The following is a 26,381-nucleotide window of genomic DNA, read 5'->3' on the forward strand; positions in this document are numbered from 1 at the left end:
TTTCTCACCATACCCAAGACAAGGCATAGGCTGACTTGGAGGCAGCCCCGAGGGTCCTTGTGTCCACAGTCATCTACCCATCTAGACGTGTGTTCAGTGGCAACTGTTTCATTAAATAAACAGAACCAGAACCCACGGAGATTCTAACCCCTGGAGCATGAAAGTTGGAGGGCCCTCTGCTACTTAACTCTCTATTTCTCCTTGTTTCAATCATCTACAGCAGTGGTTCTCAACTAGAGGTGATTCTGTCCCCAAGTGGACACCTGGCAATATCTAGAGACATTTTTGGTTGTCCCAAAATGAAGGGGGTGGTGGTGGAATGCTACTAAATACCTACAATGCATAGGACAACCCCCCTCCTCCAACAACAAAGAATTATCCCACCCAAAATATCAATGGTGCTGAGGATGACAAACCTTGATTTTGCTTTTGTTTTTTTAAAGATTTAATTTTTATGTAATCTCTACAGCCAGTGTGGGGCTTGAACGCACCACCCTGAGATTAAGAGTTGCGCACTCCACTGACTGAGCCAGCCAGGCGCCTGGTTTTACAGCAAGTGTATATATCACATTATGAAATAGAAAAGAAATTAATATATAAGAATTTGTGTTTGTGGGTCTCTTTCGGCTACCAGGACTGTCCATGAAAAGCAGAAAATAACACAACAGGTATCAGGTGAAGAAGAACCAACCAGAGGATAAAGTAGAGATTTTCACCTCCGGGAAAAAAAAAAAAAAATCAGCTTTCCCTTAAATTAAGAACCGGATCCTCCAACATGTGAATGATTTCGACTCAAAATGCCAAGCCAGTGCGTTTTGCCAGGCTACCGGTCCTACTGGGCGTTGGGATATTCTTGGAGATGCAGCCATAAGGAAAGTTCTCCCTTTGCACCTACTGCAAATCTCAGACCCTCTTTCCCATTCAGAGACGAGCAAGACAACACCTGCTTTCATGCCAAATCCGTGTGTGATTCTTTGGGTAGCTTTCTGCGGGATCGCTTACCAGGGATGTGGGCTCCTCCGTATGTGATGTTAACGTCGTAGTCCCCTGGAGCGAAGGGGACGTACTCCGCACTACAGCTTCCATCTTTGTTGTCCCTGCAGTTGATCTTCGACTCGGACGGTCCCTCGACAGTGATGCCGAGCCCACCAATGCCTGCCCCTCTGGAAAGGGTGGAAAAGAGAGCAAAGTGGTCCAAGTGGTTCATGCTCATCTGGTTATTGCCAGAATTATTCAAAATCCCTCTATAAACAATCCCAGCTAAGCCAATCTGACTCAACTACAAAAGTTTCTCAACACTATAATAGAAAGACAGCTCTGATCCCTCCTTTCCAATGCTTATCCTTCACTGGTTTTTCACATGTAATTGCATCTGTGACCAATTCTAGTAGGACTACTTCTCTTATTTCACTTAACCATGAAACGGGCTATGTTTCTGCATTATCAAGCTAAGGAGCTGCCATCGAGTTCTGGTTTGCTCAGCAATTTTATGACTGTAACCAAGGGCTTTCTGGTACTTTTCGAGGTATACTTGGCCTCTCTCTGTAGCATAAGTCTCTACAAAAAGAAAACGCCTCATATACCATGAAAAAAAAAGGCTCTCAAAAGTTGGGAGACCAGGACACATATGCAGAATATGCCCATAAACTCCTTTAGAGGGGCGCCTGGGTGGCTCAGTCAGTTAAGTGTCTGCCTTTGGCTGGGGGTCGTGATCCCAGGGTCCTGGGATGGAGTCCCACATCAGGCTCCTTACTCAGCGGGGAGCCTGTTTCTCCCTCTGCGTGTCCCACCACTTGTGCACTCTCTCTCTCAAATAAATAAAATCTTAAAAACAAACAAACAAACAAACAAAAAAACTCCTTTAGATATGGACACTAAGGAGGGCACATGATGTCATGAGCACTGGGTATTATATGGGATGGATGAATCACTAAACTCTACCTCTGAAACTAATACTACACTATATGTTAATTAATTGAATTTGAATAAAAAGAAAAAAGAAAGCAAGAAGGGAGAAAAATAAATAAACTACCTAGGGCTCCTCCTTTTAGAGTCAATACACAGATCCCAGAGCCCTTGCTCACCTGGTAACCACAGTGAAGACATTGGGTTTGTTGGTAAAGGCCTCTTTCAGTCCTGGTCCTTGTGCTTGAACCCGAGACGGCTGGCAGCCTTCGGTTACAGCCACTTTGAAGGGACTGTTTGGGATGGGTACATCATCGTATGTCACCTCCACTACGTGGAGACCTGTTCAACACGACAAACAGAAACGTATTTGCACAGGAGTCACCCACTTGTGGGAAATCGGACTCTGCTGTGGAGTTTCATCCAGCGTTCACGTCTACCTGCTCTCCCATTTATTGGAAACACGCAGGCTGAAGAAATAGTACAATATTGGTATGACCTGATTTTTTAAAATATAGCTGTTTATTTATGCTCTGTTCACTTGGCAGCCACATAGCCCTCCCTCCCCAACACATATATGCACAAGGCCTCTCGCCAAGCAAATATCACTAAGTCTATATTCAAGTTAGTCATCTTAAATGCACTATCCTTTTTTTTTTTTTTTTAAAGATTTTATTTATTTATTTGACAGAGAGAGACAGCCAGAGAGAGAGGGAACACAAGCAGGGGGAGTACGAGAGGAAGAAGCAGGCTCCCAGCAGGAGCCTTATGCGGGGCTCCATCCCATAACACCAGGATCACGCCCTGAGCCGAAGGCAGATGCCCAACAACTGAGCCACCCAGGCGCCCCACTTATGCACTATCCTGATTTGGAAAAAACTTCCTCCAGTCATTAGCCAAGAGATAAAGGGAAATCCATGAAACAGAATATCCATGCACCTACATATGGATATATGAATATATCTACACCAGAATATTTATAGGAATCATACATCCAGGTAATGAGACTACATGATGCTGTTATTTTTTTCTTTATCCTTTCATGATTTATCAAATTTTTAAGTAATTGTTAATATTCAAGGAAGAAATTGTGTAAAAAATTGATACAAATGGGCAATCAGCCATGACATCAGCCATCAGCTGCTCAGAGGGGCCTGAGGCTAACCCCGGCCTGGCTGTCACACGCCAGGACCAACACGTCAGGCACTGAGTGTATGGTGGCTCTGCTGGGGAGAGAGATTTCTGCATGTCCCTGTCACTCTGTCCATGCCTCTGCTGAGACAGGCTGGACACACAGGGCAGGAGGAGCACTAGTCACCAGCATAGCTCTGAATAACTGTCGTGTCCAAGGAGAAGTCAACTCACCTTTCTCGAAGGGTGTGTACTCCACCTGGTAGGTCCCGTCCGCATTGTCCCTGACGAAGCACTCGGTAGAGGCCCCTGAGGGGTTGGCAATGTGGGCTTTGATGTGGTCGCCCCCCACCTGGGTCAGGGGCCGTGAATCGACCGTGAAGTCAGTGGTGGCTTCACGAAACACATCTGCGGAGCAATCACACAGAGGAGAACATCACCAACACCTGGGACCTCGGACCAAATCCAAGAACCAGGGTCCTCAGCACTTCAGGTACAGTATGTCTAAGTTCAGTGACAGCAGACGGCTGTTTTCTCTGACCTCCAAATCAAGAGTATTAACGACCACCTCCCCCCACCACCAGCCTGCCAAAGCTGCTTCTTCCCACGTGGCCTGTGGGAACCCCCATCCTGTGATAACACAACTCCTTGGCGTATTTTTTGGACAAAGGTGGGGCTCTAGGACAGGTTAAAGGGAAAAGAGATCTGTTCTGCAGCAAGTCTGGCATTACCACCACATTCTAAACCTTTTCTATTAGTGCCAAAAATGAAAGATCTTGAATTTCCATGTAAAAATCAAGATTTCTGGCTTTGCCAGAAAAATAGCAACATCTGCTGGCAGCGCTGGGCCCCATTCCCCCTAGAGAAACAAAGCGAGGGTCGAGCAGCAGAGAGCCACGTGCCCACCCCTTTGCTATGGTCCCTCTCTTCCTGGTGCCGAGACCACAGGACAGTGTTTTCTTATAACCCACCTGGCCCCCGTGGCCTTATCAGTTTGCAGCTCTACTCTGAGTTTCTGGTGACCCCTAAGTCCCAAGTTATTCTGCAGCCTCCCTCTTTTATTTATGAAACCCACCTTTTCCTTCTATTCCTGGCCCAAAGACTTTGACCCTGCTGGTGTCCACGGCCGGCTCCACCTTGACCCTGGTGGGGAAGTGGGGCACCAGCTCACCGCCATACTTCATGGTCAGGGTGTACATGCCAGCGGTCAGGGGCACGTAGGTCACCGCGTAAGTGCCGTCTTTGTTGTTTTCAATACTGACTTCGGCTTTCGCTCCCGAGTCTGAGATGGCTTCCAGGCCCAGGGCCCCGGGCCCTGCTTCTGAACAGTCAACACTCAGCAGCCCGGCTTCGCCCACCTTCCCATGCTGCAGACCCGGTCCTGAAGCCACGACTTTAGAGGGGTCGAAAGGCATTTCAATGTCGGCTTTGAAGGGAGAACCCGGTATGTGGACTTCTTCAAAGAGAATGTTGACAAAGTACTCCCCGGGCTTTGTGGGCAGGTAAGAGACGGAGCAGGTCCCATCACCATTGTCAGAGCACTCAATTTTGGCCTCGCACGGACCTTCCACGGTGAGGCCCAGACCTCCGGTGCCTGCTCCTTTGGTGTCGATGGTGAACTCAGCGGGCTTGCCCACGAGGCCACCTTCAAGGCCAGGACCATGGGCCTTCACCTAGTTGAACAGAGAATAAAAGTCACACTCTGCCTGATGTTGGCGTTGCTGCTCGGCCAGCCTGCACTCAGCGCTGGGCTGCCTCTCCGTCGAGGGGCCCTCCTCGCTGGGGCCTCCCTCGTGTCAGACAGACACTGAGTCGGAGCCATAGTGCAATCCAGGGTGCAAACAGCTACGAGAGGGAGACATGCCTGTGAGCCCAGTCCACACTGAAAGCCACAGCACTGAGGCGTGGCCCTCAGGAACACGGGGCATGACTTCCCGTCCTGCCATGCCCGGCATTTCAGAACCACAGGGCCAGAGGTGGAGACCTAACGTCTTGTCTCATGAACACACGCGGGCCTGAAGGTACATAGGATGGTTTTATGGACCTCCCTGCTGCTTTCACAGCTACACCTCTCTCAACAAATTCCCCATAATAAAGCATGACCCTGGGGTGGTGGGTATGTGTCATGATACGTTTGTCCAAACCCATAGAACGCACAGCACCCCGAGTGAACCCTCCTGGAAACTGTGTATTTGGGGTGAACAGGGTGTCAATACAGGTTCATCCACACGAACAAGTGCCCTGCTCTGCTGGGGGATGGTGATAATGGGGGGGCCATGCCCGCGGGCACAGGGGGCAGGGGGGAATCTCTGTACCCGCCTCTCCATCTTTCTACGAACTGAAAACTGATCTAAAAAACTAAAGTCTAATACAAAAATTTAAAACCAAAGAAATAAACGAAACCGCTTTTACAAGAGGGGCGGGGATGGGCTTTTATGTCTGATTCAACAAATAAGACCGTTTTATAGGATTCATGCCATTCAGACCACTAAAAATACTCTAAAACCCTTGATCCAGGGCTACTAGGAAGAAATGATAATGAGACTCATATTTTTATATTGAGGTATGTAGCTTCGGCAGGGTGAGGTCACCCCACGTGCTGGACGCGGGGCTGAGGCCTCCACCGGCAGGATCTCACCTCACCCTTCCAGGCTCACTGTGACGCGAGTGCTGTTATTATGCTAACCAGTGAAGGGACAGAACTCAGGGACGAGGACTCCTTCACCCAAGACTCACCGCCAGAGAGCAAGAGGATGGGCAGTGGGGAGGACACCCAGCTGCTCAAGGGACCCCTCCAGCTGAACTGTAGGAGAGAAAACTACTGGCAGCCGTTGAGAATGGACTTTCCTCAGAAAATGATTTTCTACAGGTCCTGGTCAAGCAGGATTGGTGAAGGACTACAGTGTTATATTTGACAACAGGAGACAAGTGTCCGTACAGAAACGAAAGCTGACCTTGGTGGGATCTGGTGGCAACGAGGCCTCCACCGTGTAGGGGCTTCCAGGCACAGGGTGTCCATCGTAGGTGACGTCTACGGCATACAGCCCCTCCTCCCGAGGGATGAACTTGGCCGTGCTGCTCTCCCGGCCCACCACGGGTGCCACCATGCAAGGCACAACCTTCCTCGAGGGGCTCAGGATTGTCACATCCAGCTTCCCCTGACCTCCTGCCCCCTTCGTGTCGATGGCGAACTCCTGACCCTTCCCAACTTCAACTCCTGGAAAAAGGGGACACACCCAAGTGATGAGCTGGCCCTTTTCAGCAGCAAGAACGACTGAGAGCAGAACAATGAGGGTTCCCTGGACATGACGCATTACCAAGGGCGGATACCAAGGACAAGAAGCAAGACTGAGGCAGGATAATCAGCGTTTACCTGGCTAACAACCAGTACCAGGATAGCTACTAACTCTGATGATATTAATAGCAATGATGGCTGACACTTTACTGATACAATAATGATGGGTTAAAAACCAATAATGGTTGGTTACTTCACTTAATGACCGCACTTCATCCCCAGGCCTGAGTACAGCACATCACCTCCTTTAATTTTTACCACAACCCTATAGGGTATTTATTAGTTACCAAGGGCTTCAACAGATGGGAAAACCGAGGCTCCGAGGTTAAGGAATGTGTCCAGGATGCGTCCATACGCAGCAGACCACAAAGGTGGGACCCACGCGTAAATTTACTGGACCCCACAGTCTGCTCTGCCAACTAGTAAATTATAATCTGACACTGTTCTCCCTCCTTTGCTTACTTTTGGTGTTAACTTTATACCAAAACATTCCCATGAGCCAATGTTTTATTTACTAATTCTTGGCAGCAAATTTAAACCCACAGCCAACAAGGCAAAGGTCACAGAGCTGACCAACGCAGGGGCACCGAAGCGAGTCCGAAGAACCCACTCTCTGTACTGCACTGATATTTGAAAGGTCTCTGCAAAACAGGGCCACGGAAAACCCATGTGTTGTATTTGACAAAAAAAGGGAAAGGACTTTGAACCAAAATGACAGCACTGGAAGCATATAGGGCTCCCCCCTACAAGCCAGGGAAATCCTGACTCCAGAGCAGTACAGGGCCTCCGAAACACAAGCAGGGAGGCCTCGGAGTACCATGGCCCAAAGGCTTTTCCTAATCAGCATTGTGCTTTTCCTGGTCTGGAACTGAAGCCCTCGCTGTCTTAGAGGAAGCAGCAGTAAGGAGACACATGAAAGGACTGGCCAGTGACTTTCATATGCTCGGAGCTGGCTGCCCTCCAGGGACAGCTTCAGAGAGCCCATAGCTGGGAGGTGGCCTCATTCACAACTTGTGTGTTTGAGTCACAGGTCAGTGAAGGTGCTCATCGATGGTCCACTGAGACCAAAGAGGCCTGCGCGGGGGGTATGCGCTGAGCCCTGCATGACCCTGAATCAGGTGAATGTGTGCCACGGAGGTGTGGCCGGGTTTCGGCCGCATGGCAGCTTGTGCCAACAAGGGGACATAGGTGTGAATGTTCTCCAAGATGCACTGCTCATGTGCTCCTGTCAAAAGGCAGGCAGCAGACACACGGGTGTAGCGGCATGACTTTAATGCAAAATGAACATTGCCAAATGTCTGCTGTGGGTGCGTATGCACGTACAGAGGTAGAGAGGAGGTCTGGAAGGATAGAAACCGAGCAGATAACTTTGATTCACCCTAGGAAGAATAAGAGGTGAGGGAGAGAGTGGAGTTTGCTCTCAACGGTGGTGTTTTTTAAGAAGAAAATGGATTTATGCAAGAAGAGAACTTTATGATTACGTGTTGAACTTCGGAAGCTGAGTGATCAGTACATCAGTGTTCATATTCTACTACCGTCTTTACTTTCCTACGTTTGGAATTTTCCCTAATACAACAAATGAAAACATTTTAAAATAAATGAGATGAGCTTATACTAACAAGATACCTACCAAGCTAAAATATGGGGGTAGGGGTGGGGGTTGCATCAGAGTCGCGGTTTCTGAGTGCCAGGGGGTTGGCTTTTAAGCTCGACTGTCCACCCTCATGTGGCTCCTGTGGCCAAGGACAGCTAGCACGGTACAAAGTCACCAGAAGGCAACACGTCCCAACTTCCCTTTGCAATGAAAACATCCAGCTGCGATGCCAGCAGTTACTGAGGGTTGACGACGTGCCAGCCCCTGAATTATGAGCTCATTTACCTTTCAAAATATTCCCATGAATGTCAGTGTTCTTGACCACCCCTCCCCCACTGTCCAAATGAGGAGACAGAGGTTCAGGGAGGTTAAGCGCATATAGGGTCACAGGGCGACCCCCGCTGCGTGGCTCCAGTTCACACCCACGTCTGTCCTACTGCAAGATCTCTTAAGGCAGAGTTTGCTTCCCTGCAAATTGTCTTTGAAAGAAATCTAACTGGCAGCCCCGGTGGGTGGTCTTCAGTGACCCATCTCCCCGCATCCACACACTTACTGTTTTCCAGCCCATTAATTTTGATCTTGCTCAGATCCAGCGGAGCGGCCACGCCCACGGTGAAAGGGCTTTTAGGGATGGGGTCGCCTCCATACGTCACCAGCACCTGCATGCTGCCCTGGAACGAGAGGAAACAAGTGCACCTTTAGGCACCAACATCTAACTTGCTGTTTATCTTTATTTTATTTTTTTTTTTAAAGATTTTATTTATTTATTTGTCAGAGAGAGAGAGCACAAGCAGGGGGAGCAGCAGGCAGAGGGAGAAGCAGGCTCCCCGCAGAGCAAGGAGCCTGATGTGGGCCTCGATCCCAGAACCCTGGGATCTTGACCTGAGCCAAAGGCAGCCGCTTAACCAACTGAGCCACCCAGGTGCCCCCGTAACTTGTTGTTTAAACCTGCCTTCCAGATCTTTCATTCTTCCAGAGACACGGGGCACTTGACACCAGCAGATTTAGAGACACCATAGACATAAGACATCTCTAAGCTTCTGGCCCCGTGGCACAAACAACCGAGAAGTTAGATAAAACCAGAGCAGCGAAGAACAGCAGGGGCGACTTAATAAGCATACTGTACGCTACGCTTTTAACCATTTCCTTGACTCGATCTGCAAACAGTCTGATGGGGTGGTTCCCACTGTCGTCCCCGTTTTTCCAGGAAAGGAAACTACAGCTCAGTGAGGTAGAGTCACTTGCCCCAAATCCCAGGCCTGGTAAGTGTGAAAGCTGGACCTCATGGCCACGGCGCCCAGACCCGCGTCCCAGCTGCTCAGTCACGCTACCTCCTGCCCAGCACACACCTGACCCCGGCCATGGGCAAAGCTGCTGGCTCCGGGAGCCTCTCCCTGAACAAATCCAGCTCTTTCTTCGTCTCAGAAATCAATTTCAGGCCACTAGACTGTGAGAGGGATTTGCACACTAGTGCAGCCTCCAAACTCCCACATGTATGTCAAGGAAAGAAAGGCTGCAAGTGTGAAGGGAATCCGGCCTGTGGGTTTGGCAGGCCCCGTGTTCGCAGCCCCGGGGGCCATGGGAGCGCGGTATGCGGGTCTCCTCCGCCGGTCCCGGCCCACTCCCTGCTGGCTTCCCCTCTCCCGTCGGCTAAGCAACCCCTCTGCCAAACCCAGGCTCCAAGAAAGCCCACGACCGTCTCAGTAGACAAAGCCCTCCCTCACCTCAAACACCCCGGGCATAACGTAAAAGGCCGTGGCGGGAGAGATGATGCCCCCCAAGAACCCAGGGGGGGCTCACCAGAATTCAGGCTCTACTGAAAGCTGTCAGCGATCAAGTGTTAAATGGGTGTAGCTTTTGGCCCACGTATATTTTCTCACAATGCTTTTCATAATAAAAAAGGGGGGCAAAGCCAAGAAAAAAATTGGTCGCATCAATGAAGAAGGGAGGACTGATTCTCCAGGATTTATTGGCACTGCACACAAACCCACTGGCCCCCTGCCTCGAGGGTGTGACTTTTCATGGTAGAATGTGCACGGGTCGGATCCAAAAGAGCTGAGAGCCAGCCCAGGACAGAACAGGTCTCCTCTTTGTAGTAAGAAGTCAGGGAGTGACTTGTGGCTTCAGCTACCATGGCATTCCCCTCATGCCAGCTCTTCCCAAGCTTCAATTTGCCCGCAAGCCCCTAACTCCTTGAGGGAGAGGCCTCATGGCTGACACTGGGTCATGGAAAAACCTTCTCCACCAGCCCTGGAAGTCTTCTGATTGCGTCTCCGGAGGGCCACAGGAGAGGGAAAAGTCCTCTTTCAGTTTTAAGTCTATCCATCCCATAAAAGAAAGTATGTTCTCATTACCAGTCATAAAAAAAGCAAAACAAAAACCCAGAGAGAGGAAATGAACACTACCTCAAATAACCTAATAAGGGGGAGGAAGAAATCTTAAGGGACTTACACCTGCAATGGCCTATAGCACTTTAAGGTTTCCTCTGGGGCCCCGCTAAGGAACGGACTGTGCTTTTCCCCCAGAGGGGGAGGGGGAATGACATCAGGAATGTCTGAACAGACTACTGGTGCATTTCACGACCTTGCTGACTGCAGGACAGTTTTATTCTCTCCCCTCTGCGCCTCTGAGACCTTAATCCCACCCTGTACAACACACGAACATAGACTCCGACCCAAGAGCTCAGGCGAGGACAGGATCAAGTGAGCTACCCACAGTCCCCTCCTCCAGAGATCCCCGGGACAGGCAGGGAGGCTCAGTGAACCCACAGGGTCTCCTCGAGGCACCCCCAGGAAGTATGTGGGGTTTTCGATTCCCAGTGGCTTCTGACCTGGCGGGTCATGGAGCTGCTGCCATCAGCTTCTCAAAGCACTCGCTCAATATGAGGACATATGGGGTGAGAAACCCAAGTCTGTTGAGGTCATGGACAGCCGAGAGCACAGAAGGCAAAATCCTTGGAAGAATATGGCACTGTGTGATCTCCCTTCCATAAAATCAAGCCTTTGTCTGACCTTTGGGAGGATCCTCAAGCCCCAACCCAACCAGTGACACTCCACCAAGGCAAAAAGAGCTCTGACCACTGCCTTCCAACAAGACCATGACTGGTCCACCGCAGGTCAGCAGGCATCTTCAAGCTGTGGCCCAGAGACCCCGCAGGGGACAGCTCCTCACACAGCATGGTCTGTATTCTGAGGGCAACACGCTCCCCCTGGGCCAGGACCCACCACTGTCTCTCCACACACACTAAACAACTACGTTTCCGGATCGTTCCAGCCTGTTATTCCCTAAAACCACCACGAGAAGGTGCACCTCTGGGCATCCCCTCAAAGTACGCTCCCTGCCTCCATGTTGGGCACGGCCTTCTGGGCTGACCCAGGCCTCTTAACCACATCCATGGGCACAGCTCAAAAGGCAAGCTTATTTAACCCAATCTTGAGCAGTATGCCGCTCTTTAGAAAAGACAGATCAAAGGTGGATGAGGACGTGTTGGCCCCACTGTCCCTACAAAGTTCTTCTCTTGTCTCTGCTTGTGCGTAGAGGCTCAACTTTGTGTATTCATGCTTTAAGCCACAAATCCAAGTGGAGAACCTACAGCATCAGGCCTGTGCTCAAGACCGGGGATGGAAAGATATATATGACATACACATACAGGACATGGTATCCCATCCTCGGGGAACTCGCAGTCCAAGAGAAGAAATTCAATCTGTTTTCTTTGCCAGAGAAATATGCAGAACTCCAAGTTGCCCGAAAAATGAAACCGTAAACCATGTTCTAAACACTAAACAAGAAGGACCAGAGAGGCACCATACGAGCCATTCACACTGGAGGCAGGCACTGACACCAAGACTGCCAGGCTCCCTGGACATATGACACACAGCATTTGAGCAAAGCCCCAGGTGGCCACTGAGCCTGCTGACAAACCTGCTGCTCTCCAAGAAATGGATGAACTTGACCTTGGGGTGACTTCGAAGTAAGACACCTCCCTCTCTAGTCCACCTCTGCCCCCAAATGGCGGCTGGGGTGTCCAGGGCAACACGTTCTAAAGCCCTTTCTACAGGTCCAGGTCAAAACCTGACTCTGTCTTAATGTCTGCAACTTACTTTCTAGTGGTTCAACCAAAACCCAAAAAGGTTTATAGACATAGGACAAAGCAAGATGTTTTTAGAAGAGTCTAAGACTTTGTGACCTCGACCAGTGTGCATGGCCATGCTTTCTGGTAACTTTTCCTAAGGAATGGGGAGAACTGGCAACAAGGATGATGTCAAGCTTGTGCCCCCAATAGTGAGGCTCCTGCCAGCCCTCTGAAGCATCAGCAAGAAAATAATTACCCACTAGCATTGAGTATTCTGATGAGAAAGAGTATCATACCTACAAAAGTATTTTTACCATCACTAATAATGAACCCCTCGTTAAGGTAAGAACAAAAACCACAGGAAGAAGCACATCTGGATATATGAGGCCACAGCTGTACTGTGGCATACAAGAACTCACCCCGGAGAACCTCACCCACCTCCAAAGAGTCCATCTCCAAGGACATGTAGCCCCCAGTGCAAGGGGACACCTGCACCGGACCCCTCGTTCCTTCCCACTAGACTCTGGGCAGCTCCTCATTGAGGGCCAGGCAGGAGTGATGCTTCTCTCGTGGCGTTCTACAGAAAGCATCCCCCCTGTTCTCGCACAAAGGGTACCTCACACCAGGGGGACTATTTTCCTCAGGAAAGAAGAAATCTGAGAGGTTTGGAATGACTGTGTAGAACGCTATGCATAAAAAAAGTAAAATCCAGGCTTTTCTTCTGGGTTATCTGCTCTCACACCCCAGAGGTGTGGCCATGAAGCAAAACTCAATTTTGAACAAATTAACGTGAATTCATATAGAAAAGTCATTTTTTAGGTGCTTCTTGCCTAAAATAATAAAGAGCAAAATGGCCTGGATCATAAGATCCTGTCTGTGTTCCTGACTTTGTAAAAGGGGACAATCTGAGGCCCTAGATGGTATTTCAGGCCTAAGGGCTGAACTGGCTTTTTGAGCCTGCTCTCCACTGAGCAGAGAGCCCGATGTGGGGCTCGATCCCGGGACCCTGTGATCATGACCTGAGCCGAAGCCAGGCACTCTTAACTGACTGAGCCACCCAGGCGCCCCTGAACTGGCTTTTTGAGGAGACGTACTCCACCACCTTGTAAAAAGGGCCAGCAAGAAAACAACAAAGGTGCTGCCCTTCCTCCCCTGTGAGTAATTAAGAAAAGACTGAATGAAGGGCAGCTGGTAAGGATGGGAGAGTGTGTGGAATAAGAGGAAGATACTAGGTCCTGAATTTCAAGAGCTCACTGTTCCTGCTAAAACCCAAAATGGAAGTGGGAGATTAGGATGGGGAGAGACGGGCTAGCCTCCTGCTTCTTCTCAGGGAAACCTTCAGGCTCTCCTCACAGAACCAACCAGGCCTCTTGCCAGCCCTCCCAGAGATGCTCAGAATGATAGGCATGAAGAGCCGTTGCCCACACAGGAGCACCTCGGCAGAACACAGATCACAGCCTTCGTGTCCGAAGCGCCCAGCGCAGCACCGAGGGGGAAGCGGCCAGTGGACAGGGCAATGGGAAGGACCCTACCTGCTGGGTGGGTGTGTATTTAACGGTGTGGGAGTAGTCGTAATTGTCAATGATGTCCAAGTCCTTCACGGCATCTCCAGGGAGGGGGCCGCTGAACTGCACGTTCAGCGGGGCTTTTCCGGCCCCTTTGGTGTAGACCGTGAAGTGGGTTGGTTTCCCGTTTTCCACGCCTGGAAGGACAGATTGTGAAGTGAGGAGACAGGCCTGGCTGGAGTGGTTTCACTCTTACAACCAGTCTGACGGGTTCATCAGCACCAGCTCCAGGAAGGCAGTCGGCGACAGGGGCTGGTGCTCGGGAGCACTGCCAACAGCTCGGGCAGCAGCACTGCCCCTGCTGAATGGGAGCCCCAAAAGAACACCTGCCTTGGGTGGAGATGAGTCCCTCAAGGTCCCCGGACCAAACATGCCCATGGTCACTGGCCCTCAGAAGGCCTCCGGGATGGCCTTTCACGCATGCTCTCTTACCTGCTTTGCTGAGCCCCGGGCCTTCTGCCTTCACTTTGCTGGCGTCATGGGAAGGGTCAACTTTCACTCTGAAAGGGCTGGCGGGGATTTCCTGTTGGGGGGGGGGGGGACACTATCTCAGTAGGAAAGCCCCTGAACCGTCTGCCAGAGCTTAGCCTTCTGCCCAATGCAAAGGGGGAGACCTCTGTGACTCTAGCAGGTGGCAGGCAAACTTCTGTCCCCATGGGTCAAGTCTTTGTACTCTAGCCTCAGGTAGGGGTCACCAAGGGTCACTTACAAATGCCTGGACCCCTCCATCACAGGCTTTGACCTGCTTACCGCACAGCTGAAAGAAGGTTTCCTACAAATGAATCTGAAAACTCTGAGCCTTTAACACTGAAGGTTGAGTACTCAGGATGCAAATGATCCTACCAAGAATAAAACCCAAAATGACAATAACATATAGGGTTGGGGGAAAGGACACATCCTCAGGTACAGCTCGGAGCTAAGGTTTGGGGAATTCGAGGAACTGATCAGAAACAGAAGGATTATAATTCTTCACAAAGAATGGTGCAGATTATGAGAATAAAGGCAGAAGAGGTTAACTGGATGAAGTCAACTCAACACCGACACCTTCAGGCACAGAACTTTCTCCTGAGATTCCTATTCTTATGTGAGGTTAATTGGAATCACCAGGATTCCACTGTTTCCTACTTTAGGTACCGCCTGCCTTATCCTCACCTCTCACACCTAAATATGAACTCAATTGGAAAGTTCAAAGCTCCTCCCCCTCTCCCTATAAAAGTTTAAGGGCCAAGGCCAAAGCCATTGCTTCAAAGCAGTCGAAGTAGAACACGTCTAGAAGTTCATTATGTTTCAATCAAAAGCTTGACGAATGTTTATAATAAATCAGTCTCCTTCCAGAGCCCTCCAATAACCGCTGAATACACTGTGCCTCATTTTTGTTAGAAAATGGCAATAATTTAGTTCTGGGTGCTTTTTCGTTTTTTGGGGTTTTTTTCCCCCCTCATGGTTTTCAGGAACCAGAGAGGACAACCTGAGCAGAATTCTCAAGATGCTGCCCTATCGCTAAAAAAAACAAAACAAAAAGGAAATATGCACACAGGTGGCCAGAAAGAACCCAGGCCCAAACACACACCTGAGATGCAAAGAGAACTTTGATAGTGTATCGCCCGGCGGCAGGAGGCACATATTTGACCGTAAACGTGTCGTTGGCGTTGTGAATAATGTCAAAGTCCACGTCTTCCTCATCCTCACTTAACACCCGGGCATCACATTTAATGCCAACGCTGACATCACCTGGAACAGACCAGCTTATGAGCGCACCAGTGTACAAGAAACAGCATGTCCCATGCAATCGCTTCCAGCTCAGCTCAGCTAACACCCCAAAAAAGCAGTTGGGAAGTTTCCAGTAACAAGCCTGACAAAGGGATGGTGCTAAGTCAGGGCTTTGGAGGATTAGCAAAGATCACCAAGGAACTGCCACAGACGCTCATTAGATGAACAATTACCTATTCAGGTGCACTACTTTCTGGCTCAAAGTTCACTGCTCTTCCAACGCTACGAGAAGAACATTCTTCCTCAAGGAGCAGCAATTACTGCACTGGGGGAAGCCCCCTCTCACCTTCTCCAGCCTCAGTACAGTCCACTGTGAAATGCGTAGGCTCATTTGCCTTCAGTCCACTTCGCTCCACGCCTGGCCCAAACACCTTGACCTTCTGGGGATGGCTACCCTGCCCGATACTGACCTAAAGAGAACATGGCAGAAAGTTATAACCAAGTTTTCTTCCACTTGGACCCAGTGACACATTGTTAGTTAGCATGGAGCCCATACCCACCAAAGGACTTGGCTTTTTCCTACAATAGCCAGGATTATGCTTCACAACCTACCCTGTAGGGGCTGTGTGGGATGTTCACGCCTCCCCAGACCACAGCGATGGTGTGCTTGATGGCCTTAACCGGGGTGTACGAGCAGGCGTACGTGCCATCCATCCGGCTCCTCATCTGGATGTCAATGGGCTGCCCTTCCCCATCCTGCAAAAGAGCAGGGGCGAAGAAAAGAAACTGGCCCTCACACGCTCTTCATCAAACAGGGCCACCATGGCTTCCCAAGACCAGCAAGTCACCACCCATCGAACGAAACAGAGAACAACTATGATAGGCACTCTCACACAATGCCATCACCACAGGTGATAAAACACTGCCTGTATTTATTTGTTTTTCATAAGAGCAAATGACCCTAATAGAAAGCCATGGCCACTCAACACTTCTTAATTTGGGGGCGCCTGGGTGGCTCAGTCGATAGAGTGTCTGACTCTTGATTTCGGCTCAGGTCACCATCTCTGAGCCCCGGCATCAGGCTCCATGCTCAGCGGGAGTCTGCTTGAGATTCTCTCCTCCCTCTGCTCCTCCCCCACTCAGGCGTGTGCTCGCACATGCTTGCTCTCTCTCTCTCTCACTAAAATAAATAACTATATCTTTAAAAAAACCTTAATTTTAATTCCTCTGTTTAAATTCAATTAGATTAGATAAACATATTTAATAAATTCTTATTTCCAAACCTCTGGTCATGGCCTAAGGAGCTTTGGCCACACTAAAGGACATGTACAGGGAAATCTGAAATCAAGCCTTGTTTCCAAAGAATACAAATCATAAAGATGAAAAAAGCAACCTGCTTTATATAGTAGAATCCCATTTAATCCTCCCATAACCCCAAGAGATAAACATTCTTATTATTCCCAATGTGTGGATGAATAAACTGAGGGTCAGATGAACTGAGCAACCTGCCATTACAGTGACAGATGGTGTCGCCTGATAATTACCTGCACGGGTGACCCCTGGAAACTCACCTGAGCAAATATCTTTAAGGGAGCTTTTCCAGCATCCTTAGGATCCACGGTGAATTCACACAGGTTGTTGACAATGCACCCAGCTTTCTCCAAACCTGGCCCGTAGGCTTGGACCTGCGGCAGAGGGCCAATAATGATTCTTTCTGTGCATGCCCCCACGAAACCCCTATGTCACGACCAGTGACCAGGGAACAAGATAACAGAACCAGCTGTGTCTGGTTCCACAGTACCTGCATAACAGGATGGTTAGGGAAGGAAAATGCTCAAGTAGGTTGTAACTCAAAAACTCAGAACAGTATCATTCACCTCCCAGGAGGAAGAAAACTCTCGAAAACCAAGCCCCAAACTAGCCTGGGGCTCCTTGCCTTATTCTGAGCAGGTATAGACAACTTCTAATAACCAGGGCAGAGCTCTCCAGCCATGACCAGCTTCAGTGTTCCCACATTGAGGGGGCTCAGAACCTTTACCACAGACATTCCAAAGGTTTACAGCTTCCAGAGGACAAAGGACCAGCCGTTGGCCAAGGAGAAATAGCAACCGGCCCAGACCGACACCGGCCTATAAACAGCTGCCCGTGTGGGCCAGGGCAGCACAATGGGGGTGTGGAGGCCTCCTCCTAGCAGCCGGGCTGCCTCCGACTCGATGCTGATCAGCCTCCTAAGAGTGTGACAGAAGCTCTTAGAAACACTGCTCCGATTTAAGAGAAGGGAGCTGGGGAGGAAAAAAACACCTTTCATTTATGAAGAGTAGCACTGGGCTAAGGGCTGTCTTTATGCACGTTAGCTCCTTGAATCATCCCAGAAACACTGGGAAGCAGACACTGCTATCATTCCCATTTTAAAGAGAAAGAATCCAGAGTCAGAGAGGTAAGTGACTTGCCCAGCATTAGAAGAGTACGAAGTGGTACTATCAGGGTTCCAACTCAGACCGGTGTCCTTCCTAAGCTCTACATGGCTCCTCACTGCCATCCCTCAGCATGCTGCTTAGGGTCACGTGCTGGGTACCACAGAGAAGGCCAGGAGCCAGGAAGAGAGCCCCAGAACATGACAAACAGACTCACCAGATCCGGGTTGTAGTCTCCCGCAGCCGGGTGGATGAAGGCCATGTATGGGCTGTCCTTGATGTCTTCGTCATCACACATGATGTGAACGGCGTATTCGCCAGGTTCCTTGGGCCAGTACTTGACATCACATGACCCATCATTCTGGTCATCATACTCAATCTTCGCTTGGGAGGGGCCTTCAATGGCAAAGCCTGGGGGACAGGATGAGACGGACCCCCTGGTTGCATGGTGGAAAGAACCTATTCTATGCTACTACCAGCTCACTCCCTCAAAGCAAATATCAGCCAGAAGACTGAAATCTGTGTCCCTTTCCCACAAAACCAAGCCTACTGAGTCTTCAGTAGACGTGGAAGGTTGGATTGTATACTGCTTTTTGGGGTTTTTTGTTTTGTTTTGTTTTAAACATCATCTAACAAGGAAGGTCAACCAAAACCTTAAATCAATGCCCACCCTTTGCCCCATCAAATCCACTTCCGGGCTCTCGTCTGAAGGAAATAATCAAGGATATGCGTAAGCAGTTAGATACAAAGTATATGTACTCAGCTCTGTTTCTACAGGAAAGCCGTGGAAATAACTGGAGAGCCTAACGGTAGACATAACCATGCAATCGAATTCCAGAGAAGCCACGGAAAATCAAGACATAGCCTACCATTATCTGAGGCAGGAAGATAGAAAGATTACCCCTAGATATTTTTAGATGAATATTTATATGTGCATGTATAGAAAAAAAGCCTAGAAGAATATGCCAAAAGGTTTAATATCATACCAAAACATTAATTCTTTCTCTAGAAGGAAACACTAAAGCTGATTTCTTCTTTTTCCCAGTTGGCTTATTTTTACTACCTAAAACAGATAGTCATCAAACTATGGCCATTGGGCCAAACTGACCCACTACCTGTTTCCGTACATAAGGCTTTGCTGGGACATAGCCACATTCCTTCACGTAGGTCCTTTCTCTGGCTGCAGCAAGGAGACTATGGCCCACAAGACTAAAATAATATTTGCTCTCTGGGCCTTATTAGAGCAGGTTTGCTGACCACTGTTCTAAAGTGATCCTATATACATCAGATGTGTATTTCAACTATACTTTTCTGCTCCAAAGAATATTTATTCTCCAAATTTCTAATTTCAGCAAAATTCATTTAATCATCTAAACTCTAAACTCAGAATCATTCAACAATATTTGCTGAGTGCCTCCTGTGTTCCCAGCACTGTTTCAAGCACAAAATCCACAGAAGGCCTCTACCTTGGGGTTTAGCAGACGAATGAATTAAGAGGCAGAGGGCAACTTGAAGGGCAAGAGGAAAATGAAAACTGCAATCCCACAGCGGTATCAAGAGTTGGACTTGGGGGGTCAGGAGGCCAGAAGGCTAAGGATAATGAGGCTTGGAGGAGGCCCCACCTCTCAGTCTGACACTGGGACCAAGCCTCATGTCATCTCAGCCCTCCAGAAGCTGCTTCCACCTACCTAGAGACCCCACTTCAGAGCCAATAGACTCAACCACGAAGTCCGCCGACCGCCCAACAATCCCACTGTGGAGGCCAGGGCCCCATGCACGAACTTTCTGCATGCCTGCTTCAGGGCCAACTTGAACCTCAAAGGGGCTAGAAGACAAGGAACAAAAAGCATCAAAGACGAGCAAAGAAGGGACTAAATACAGCCATAAGCTGTTTACACATATTTTTTCCACTCCTTTTACCTAGAGTCGCAACGTCCAGCCAAGTCCTTCCTCCACACAGGTGCCCCCACAGCCATTGTTATGTCAACAATATAACGTACTGTGGCTGCCTCGGGGCACTCGGGTGGCCACTAGCTGAGCACTCAAGACACCCTGCCTCATGCTATCCTTCTGATCCTTCACCTTTTGAGTGTAGGGCTCACCAGGCTGTGAGCCCTGGAAGGTAAGAGAGTGCCTACTTTCCTATATCCTGTGTATAGTATATGAACAAGGGGCACCCGGGTGGTGTGGTCGGTTGGGTGTCTAACTCTTGGTTCAGCTCAGGTCGTGATCTCAGGATCCTGGGATCGAGCCCCACACTGGGCTCCACGCTCAGAGTAGACTCCGCTTGAGATTTTCTCTCTCCTTCCCCCTTCGCCCCTCCCACTTGTGCTCTGTCTCTCTAAAATAAGTAAGTAAAATCTTTTTTTTTTTTTTAAAGATTTTATTTATTTATTTGACAGAGATAGAGGCAGCCAGCGAGAGAGGGAACACAAGCAGGGGGAGTGGGAGAGGAAGAAGCAGGCTCATGGCGGAGGAGCCTGATGTGGGGCTCGATCCCGGAACGCCGGGATCACGCCCTGAGCCGAAGGCAGGCGCTTAACTGCTGTGCCACCCAGGCGCCCCTAAAATAAGTAAGTAAAATCTTAAAAAATATATTGTAAGAAGAAAACTATTTATTTCACACATGAACGAATGAGCTTTATTATTATTATTATTATTTTAAACGAATGAGCTTTAACTTTAGTGTAGGAGAGTAAAAAAAAGCCAAGGCGGTGCCCGGCTGGCTCAGTTGGTACAGCATGTAGCTCTTGATCTTGGGGGTGAGTTTGTGCCCCATGTTAGGTGTAGAGATTGTTTAAATAAATCTACTTTTATTTTTTATTTTTTTTTAAAGATTTTATTCATTTATTCGTGAGAAACAGAGAGAAAGAGAGAGAGAGAGGCAGAGGCAGAGGCAGAGGAAGAAGTAGGCTCCCCGGGGAGCCTGATGTGAAATTCGATCCCAGGACCTTGGGATCACGACCTCAGCCGAAGGCACATGCTTCACGGACTGAGCCACCCAGGTGCCCCAACTTTAAAAAAAAAAAATCTTAAAAAAAAAAAAAGTTTGCTTAGATTCTCAGAACCCTATCATCCAGCTATTTCTCAAGGTAAATGGAATCTATTCAGAGTTTAAAGCTGCCCCAGGGGAGCTGGGAAACACGTGAACAGGGGAGGGTAACTGTGATGCCCGCAGGGCAGAGCTGTAGACTGCGTCCCTGGGCTCCTGACTGCTCTCACGTAGAGAATTTTAATGTAAACCATGGCAGCTTTCACCCCATGGCATTCCTGAACAGAGGCACACATTGAAAGAAAGAGAATCTTAGTTTATATAAGGGTGTATAGACACACAGCCCATTTGCTCTCTATTACTGCTCCTTCTGGCTTCCCTGCCACCCCCAGCCCCAAACCACCAGCATTTGATTTAAAGCAAGGCAACCGAAACCCCAGTGACTTTCTGCTGTTTTTGAGAACAGGCCAAATGTCTGTGTGCTGTTCCGAAAAAAAAAAGAAAAGTTTTCAACAAAGCAATCTCTTTCCCTCCTGCAGCCTGGGAAGCCACTACCGTGAGCCTGCCCTGGGCCGAGCACGTCTCCAGAGAAGACGCAACTCCAGCTGGAGACTCACCTCTTTGGAATGTGGTGTCCCCCCCATGTGATGGCGATGCTGTATTTCCCCGGGGTGCTGGGGTAATACTCGAACGCATAGACTCCATCCAGAAAGCCTTTCTGTTTCACCAGCTCCTCCAGACCCTCTGTGGGAAGAAAGCACACCATCTTTCCAAAGCAATTCCAGGCTCACAACAAGAATCGAAAAGACAAGAACAAAAAGGCAGCAATAGCCATAAGCCATCAGCCACACAGGGAAGCCAAGTGGGCTGCCTCGGAATGTGACACCCTCAAAACCTGGGAGATTAATCCAAGCCTAAAAATAGACCCATCTCTGCGTTAAAGGGTGGTTTTGGAAAAGGAAGATTTCCCAGCTCACTGGCTTTCGAAGACTCTCTGAGAGCCTTATATAGAGGTGGGGGCCAAGAGGTCCTCGACCTCCTGGGTCTGTGTAAAGACAAATCGAGTCGTATCTTAATTTTTGTTAACGATCATAGCTAGCTGTCTTAGCCTCTCACAGCCGGAGGAGGGACGGAGCCCTTACGAGTATCTGGCATGGGTTTCAGCGTACTGTCCTGGCACATCTTTTATAGAGCTGGACAGCACACGTGAGAAACTCCCACGTGCTATCTATAAGAGGACAGGTTTCAGGTGCTGTTCCACCAACTCCACACCAAGCCATCAGGTAGGAACTTGTTTTATGTGGAGCCCTGAGGTCTGGCTGGGAAAGCCACTTAGTCAAGCGAGAATCCAAGGTCAGGGAAAAAAAAAAAAAAAGCCTCCTTGACTCCTGTAGCAACAAGCCAGCAGGGAGGGCAGCCCTTGAGCAGCCTGGCTCCAGGTCTGGGCAGTCTAGAACCTTGGCCACCCTTTGAACACAGCCTTCCCCACAGCTTGGTGCTCTGAGATCAAATATTAACTTTCTGGAGCTCAGCGCACTCCCACTCAGCCTGTTGGGGATACAGAGCGGGGGAGCAACGCAGAGGCCACACACATTCCCAGGAGGCACGAGCCCACTGAGGGCTGCTATGCCTGCAGCCAGTAACGCAGTACTGCTGCTCCGTGGCTGGGGCAAACACGGACAGAGCAGACACTCATCCTCACGTCTGCGGCCTCCTTTCCCGAAAAGGGAAGAAGGAGTTGCAGAGTGCAACCCACCCCTCCACGAACAGCATTTATCTACAAAGAAAACTTAATCTTAGGGAATTTTATTTTCCTTCTATAAGCACTGATCATAGTAATTAGGTACTTGGCATAATTTCATAGTCTATAAAATGCAACCTGTAGTGGGAAAATTACTGGCTTTGCAGACTGTGCTTGAATTCCAGCTCAGATGCTTACGAGCTGTGTGACCTGGGGCAAGACCCTTCCTCTCAAGCCCATGTTTCCTCAAATAAAAAATAAGCCACTTCAGGTTGTCATTCCAAGGATAGCACTTCCCAAACTCCATTACATCACTGCTTTTTCTATTCCCAGAAGCCTTAATATGGGAGGCTGTCAAGCCACCACTGGTCCCACTGCACCCAGGGCAGACGTAACTAATCGATCACTGCCTCCTTCCCCACGGAGCCCAGATAGCCTCAACTCTTTGACACAGCTCTCTCTGGAATCGATCAAAACTGGCTGTGGGATGAAATCCATACGCCATGGCTGCAAAGCCGGCCCAAGTCACAGCTGAGAGGGGGAAACAAAGGAGCACTTACTAGGACCCTTCACGGTGACACCGAGTTCCCCACTTCCAGCTGATTTGGTATCAACCTTGAAGTCTGCAGTCTCCCGGATGCGGATGCCTTTGGGCTGCAAGCCTCGGCCACTGGCCCGGCAGGCGTTTGGACTACAGGCTGCAAACACAGTTTTGACATCAATTCAACCTTTCATTCGTTAGAGCTGAGCAAGCCAAGGTAACTTCGAGCCACCCGCCAAGAAAATGTTTGCTCTGCACAGAGAGTCTGCAGCAGCTGCCCGAGGCCAGGGGTCCTGCTCAGGGAGCACACCAGGCTAGCAAATAAGGACACAACATAACTTTGTCCAGCCACACCGCAGAGAGACCGGGGTGGGGGCGGAAGGGGGGGTTACTTTGGCAAAGAAAGAAGGCGAAGCACAGCCTGCATTCCCTGTGCTCCTGGAACCCGCTGAATCCTGGCGTTTATCCTCTCAGTGGTAAAGGAGAGTTAAATCTCATTGCCACACTCTAGGGCCCAGTAATTGGGAAGACCGAACTTTTTCAAGTCTATTTGGAAAATACGGCACTTGAAAACATCTGACCATGTTCCAAACTTTGGATCGGCCATTTCTAAAAGTTGAAATGTGATCGTCTTCCACATGAAAAGCCAGAGGATAGCTCAAAAAGAAACCAGTTCAACCCCACCTCGGCCAAGGAAGACAAACATTTTAGCGCTCTCAGCAGGTAATCGGAATGTGGGTGGCTATAAATGCAACAATTAGCAATAAACACCACTCTCCATTTGACTTCCGGATCTAGTTTAAAAACCTAAAGTCAGAAGTCTAAAACTTAAGGACCAAAGTAGCTTCTAGTAATTTCTTAGGTCCACATGAGAGGTCCACAAAACTACCATTCCATGGGGGTCATTTGAAGGTTGATCAAATGCATTCTTGTACCCTAGGGATTCTTTGCCAACACAGGGAAACTTTTTAAGTATAGAAATGAGAGAGCAGTGGGTAAAATGTCATGTTTACTAAGTAGCTTTTCCTTTCCAAATCTAACGCTGCACATTTGACAGTTCTCTATGCCAGGAGCGGGATCACAGACTCCTGAGGATGAAACTCTTTACTCCACAGAAAGAAGATAATGCCTCCCCTGGTCCCTCCTCCCTGCGATGTCCTCAGCTGGCTATTTGGCAGACAACTGCTTCTGGAAAAGACATGCCCACCGTCTAACAGTTAGAGAGGATTTAGGTGGTTCATGGATGAACATTAGTTTATGGCCACATTTTATGGCAAGTGACATTGGTTTCCCATTGTGAAAGTGGGATGATTCTTTTTAATATAAAATCAGTTAAGTAGCGGAAGTACGTCAAAAGAAAACCCCTATCAATTAAATTCTAAATAGTACAAGTGATGGATGGACACGCCAGAGATGAAAAGCATCGTCCACGAGTGAGAGGAAGTCAGAGAACAGTATTAGAACAGGAAAGCTGTTAAAAATGCTTTCTTGCATTAGGTCAAAGAGAGTTTTGTTTATGAATATGTTGGTTTTATTTTTTTTTCTTTGTCAAAAGGAGAAAAGTTGGTCATACCAGAAATAAGTCACAACAGGATGACAGGACTTCCCGCGGAGGGTTTTAATGTGCCTTAAAAAAAACAACCGAACACTCATGGAAATTCTGAACATCGGTAATAGTCTCAACATCAAAAGGGTAACTGCTCAGTTCATATAAACACTAAATGGGGCTAAAGAAAACCACCAGATTCTCCATCATTTTGAGATGTTTTAGACAGGTTTCAATGTAATTAGAGGGTGGGTTTGGGGTCCAGCTGGACAAGTGTGCTGACGTCCATACTGTCATGTCCTGAGGTCACCAACAGCACGGGCCCAGCTGAAGTGTGCGAGAAGCACAAGAACTGGCATGGAAATCCCACTCAACCAGCCCTTACCCAGTGAGATGCCTTTGGCCCAGTGCTCTCAGTTAGGAAGCCAACAGCTTCAGGGTCCAGGCTGACCCAGAGGCAGGATTCAGAAGAGGAAGCCAGCTCTACAGACGCAGAGGCAGAGGACAGAACAGGGAAAGGCAAGTATTGGTTAGAAAAGGCAGCAGAGTTGGAAAACAAAACAAAAAGAACAACCAAGTCAGAAGGAAAAGGAGTCTAACGTTAGAGAAAAATGCATGATCTCACTGCAGAAGGGGTTTAGCAGCAGGGTCAAGGGGTCAACAGAGACCTGGGTTCTCCTTCTACGGATGCCTAGTCTGTACTGATACCTTAATGTCGTCTAAGCCTCGGTGTCTCCACCTGCAAACTGGAGATCAACACTAGTGCGTGGAACACACTGGCTGGTGTAATGATTAGATGCAGTGGTGCTGAGTGCATGGCAGCCAGTAAAGGCCAAGCAGTGGGGGTCACGGGGCAGTGCCACAGACGCTAACCTCAGCCACAGGCACCAACAGCCCAAATGGCCTCAGTCCTGCATCTCTCAGGACAACTCTCCTGTATGAGTGTTTTGGGGAGGATTCAATGAGTTAATATAAGTGAAGTACTTAGGTCATTGCTCAGCTCACAGGAAGATGTTAGTATTAATATCTTGAGGACAAGGCAAGCCACTTCCCACCGAAGGGGCCCTGGCAGGAAGGGGACAGGCGTGAGTCCAGCATGGCCCCCACTCTTCTCCTGGCCTCAGAGCCCAGCTGTGCACACAGTCAGCCTCAAGGCCAGAAGCAGGTATAGCTGGCCACCCCAGCACTCACCTTCCCCGACCTGCACGACGAAGGGACTCTTGGGAATGGTGTCCCCTGCGAAGGAGACCTTGACCACATGGGGGCCGGGCTGCACTGGTTTGTACACACATCGATACACCTGGTTTCCTTTATCTTCCACCAGCAATTCCACAGTGTTCTTCCCCTGGGGATCCTGCACCTCAACACCAATGTCACCCACACCAGCACCTGGAAGAGAGCAAGCGTTCCAGGAGCCCAGGTCACCTTCTCAGAACACTTGCTGCGATCAGCGCAGGTGCAAAATGCAGACGGAAGGAGACAGGCGCTCAGAAGGTGCACACCAAGATGCTGACAACTGTTTTCTGGTTAGGGGCGGAGGCTCATCAACTTTCCTTTTTCTCTCATTCTCTATTTTTAAATTTTTCTACATTGAAAAGAAAGGTGACATTTCAAGAACTGTATCATAAAAAAAACTTTTTTAATTGTGTCTTATCATTCCTCCCCCGACCCCGGACCTCGCATAGAATTTGGTCTAGTAGAGATTCTTTTTTTTTTTTTAATTTCATTTATTTATGAGAGACAGAGAGAGAGAGAGAGAGCACGCACAAGTGGGGGGGGAGGGGCCAAGGGAGAGGGAGAAGCAGACTCCCCACTGAGCAGGGAGCCCAATGTAGGGCTTGATCCAGGATCCCGGGATCATGATCTGAGCCAAAG

The 26,381-nt window shown here is 49.1% G+C and overlaps 1 protein-coding gene across 4 annotated transcripts in view; it reads right to left on the reverse strand.

Moving 5' to 3' along the window:
- The window catches only part of FLNB (filamin B), a 139,338-nt gene that overhangs the window by 40,641 nt on the left and 72,316 nt on the right, over positions 1-26,381 (reverse strand). For all 4 annotated transcript variants that reach the window (XM_045807450.2, XM_045807449.2, XM_045807448.2 and 1 more), the window contains exons 8-24: positions 25,698-25,895; positions 22,980-23,117; positions 21,296-21,422; positions 19,375-19,511; positions 17,904-18,097; positions 16,844-16,957; positions 15,885-16,028; positions 15,619-15,742; positions 15,133-15,293; positions 13,995-14,085; positions 13,530-13,699; positions 8,479-8,596; positions 5,991-6,253; positions 4,112-4,709; positions 3,271-3,444; positions 2,085-2,247; positions 1,003-1,163 (exon numbers count right to left, since the gene is read on the reverse strand). In XM_045807450.2, the coding sequence (XP_045663406.2) occupies positions 1,003-1,163; positions 2,085-2,247; positions 3,271-3,444; positions 4,112-4,709; positions 5,991-6,253; positions 8,479-8,596; positions 13,530-13,699; positions 13,995-14,085; positions 15,133-15,293; positions 15,619-15,742; positions 15,885-16,028; positions 16,844-16,957; positions 17,904-18,097; positions 19,375-19,511; positions 21,296-21,422; positions 22,980-23,117; positions 25,698-25,895 (3,075 nt within the window). The remainder of the gene's footprint in view (positions 1-1,002; positions 1,164-2,084; positions 2,248-3,270; positions 3,445-4,111; positions 4,710-5,990; positions 6,254-8,478; positions 8,597-13,529; positions 13,700-13,994; positions 14,086-15,132; positions 15,294-15,618; positions 15,743-15,884; positions 16,029-16,843; positions 16,958-17,903; positions 18,098-19,374; positions 19,512-21,295; positions 21,423-22,979; positions 23,118-25,697; positions 25,896-26,381) is intronic.

The sequence above is a fragment of the Ursus americanus genome, chromosome 14, assembly GCF_024610735.1.
Source record: "Ursus americanus isolate L20-20 chromosome 14, mUrsAme1.1.p, whole genome shotgun sequence".
Classification (NCBI taxonomy): Eukaryota; Metazoa; Chordata; class Mammalia; order Carnivora; family Ursidae; genus Ursus; species Ursus americanus.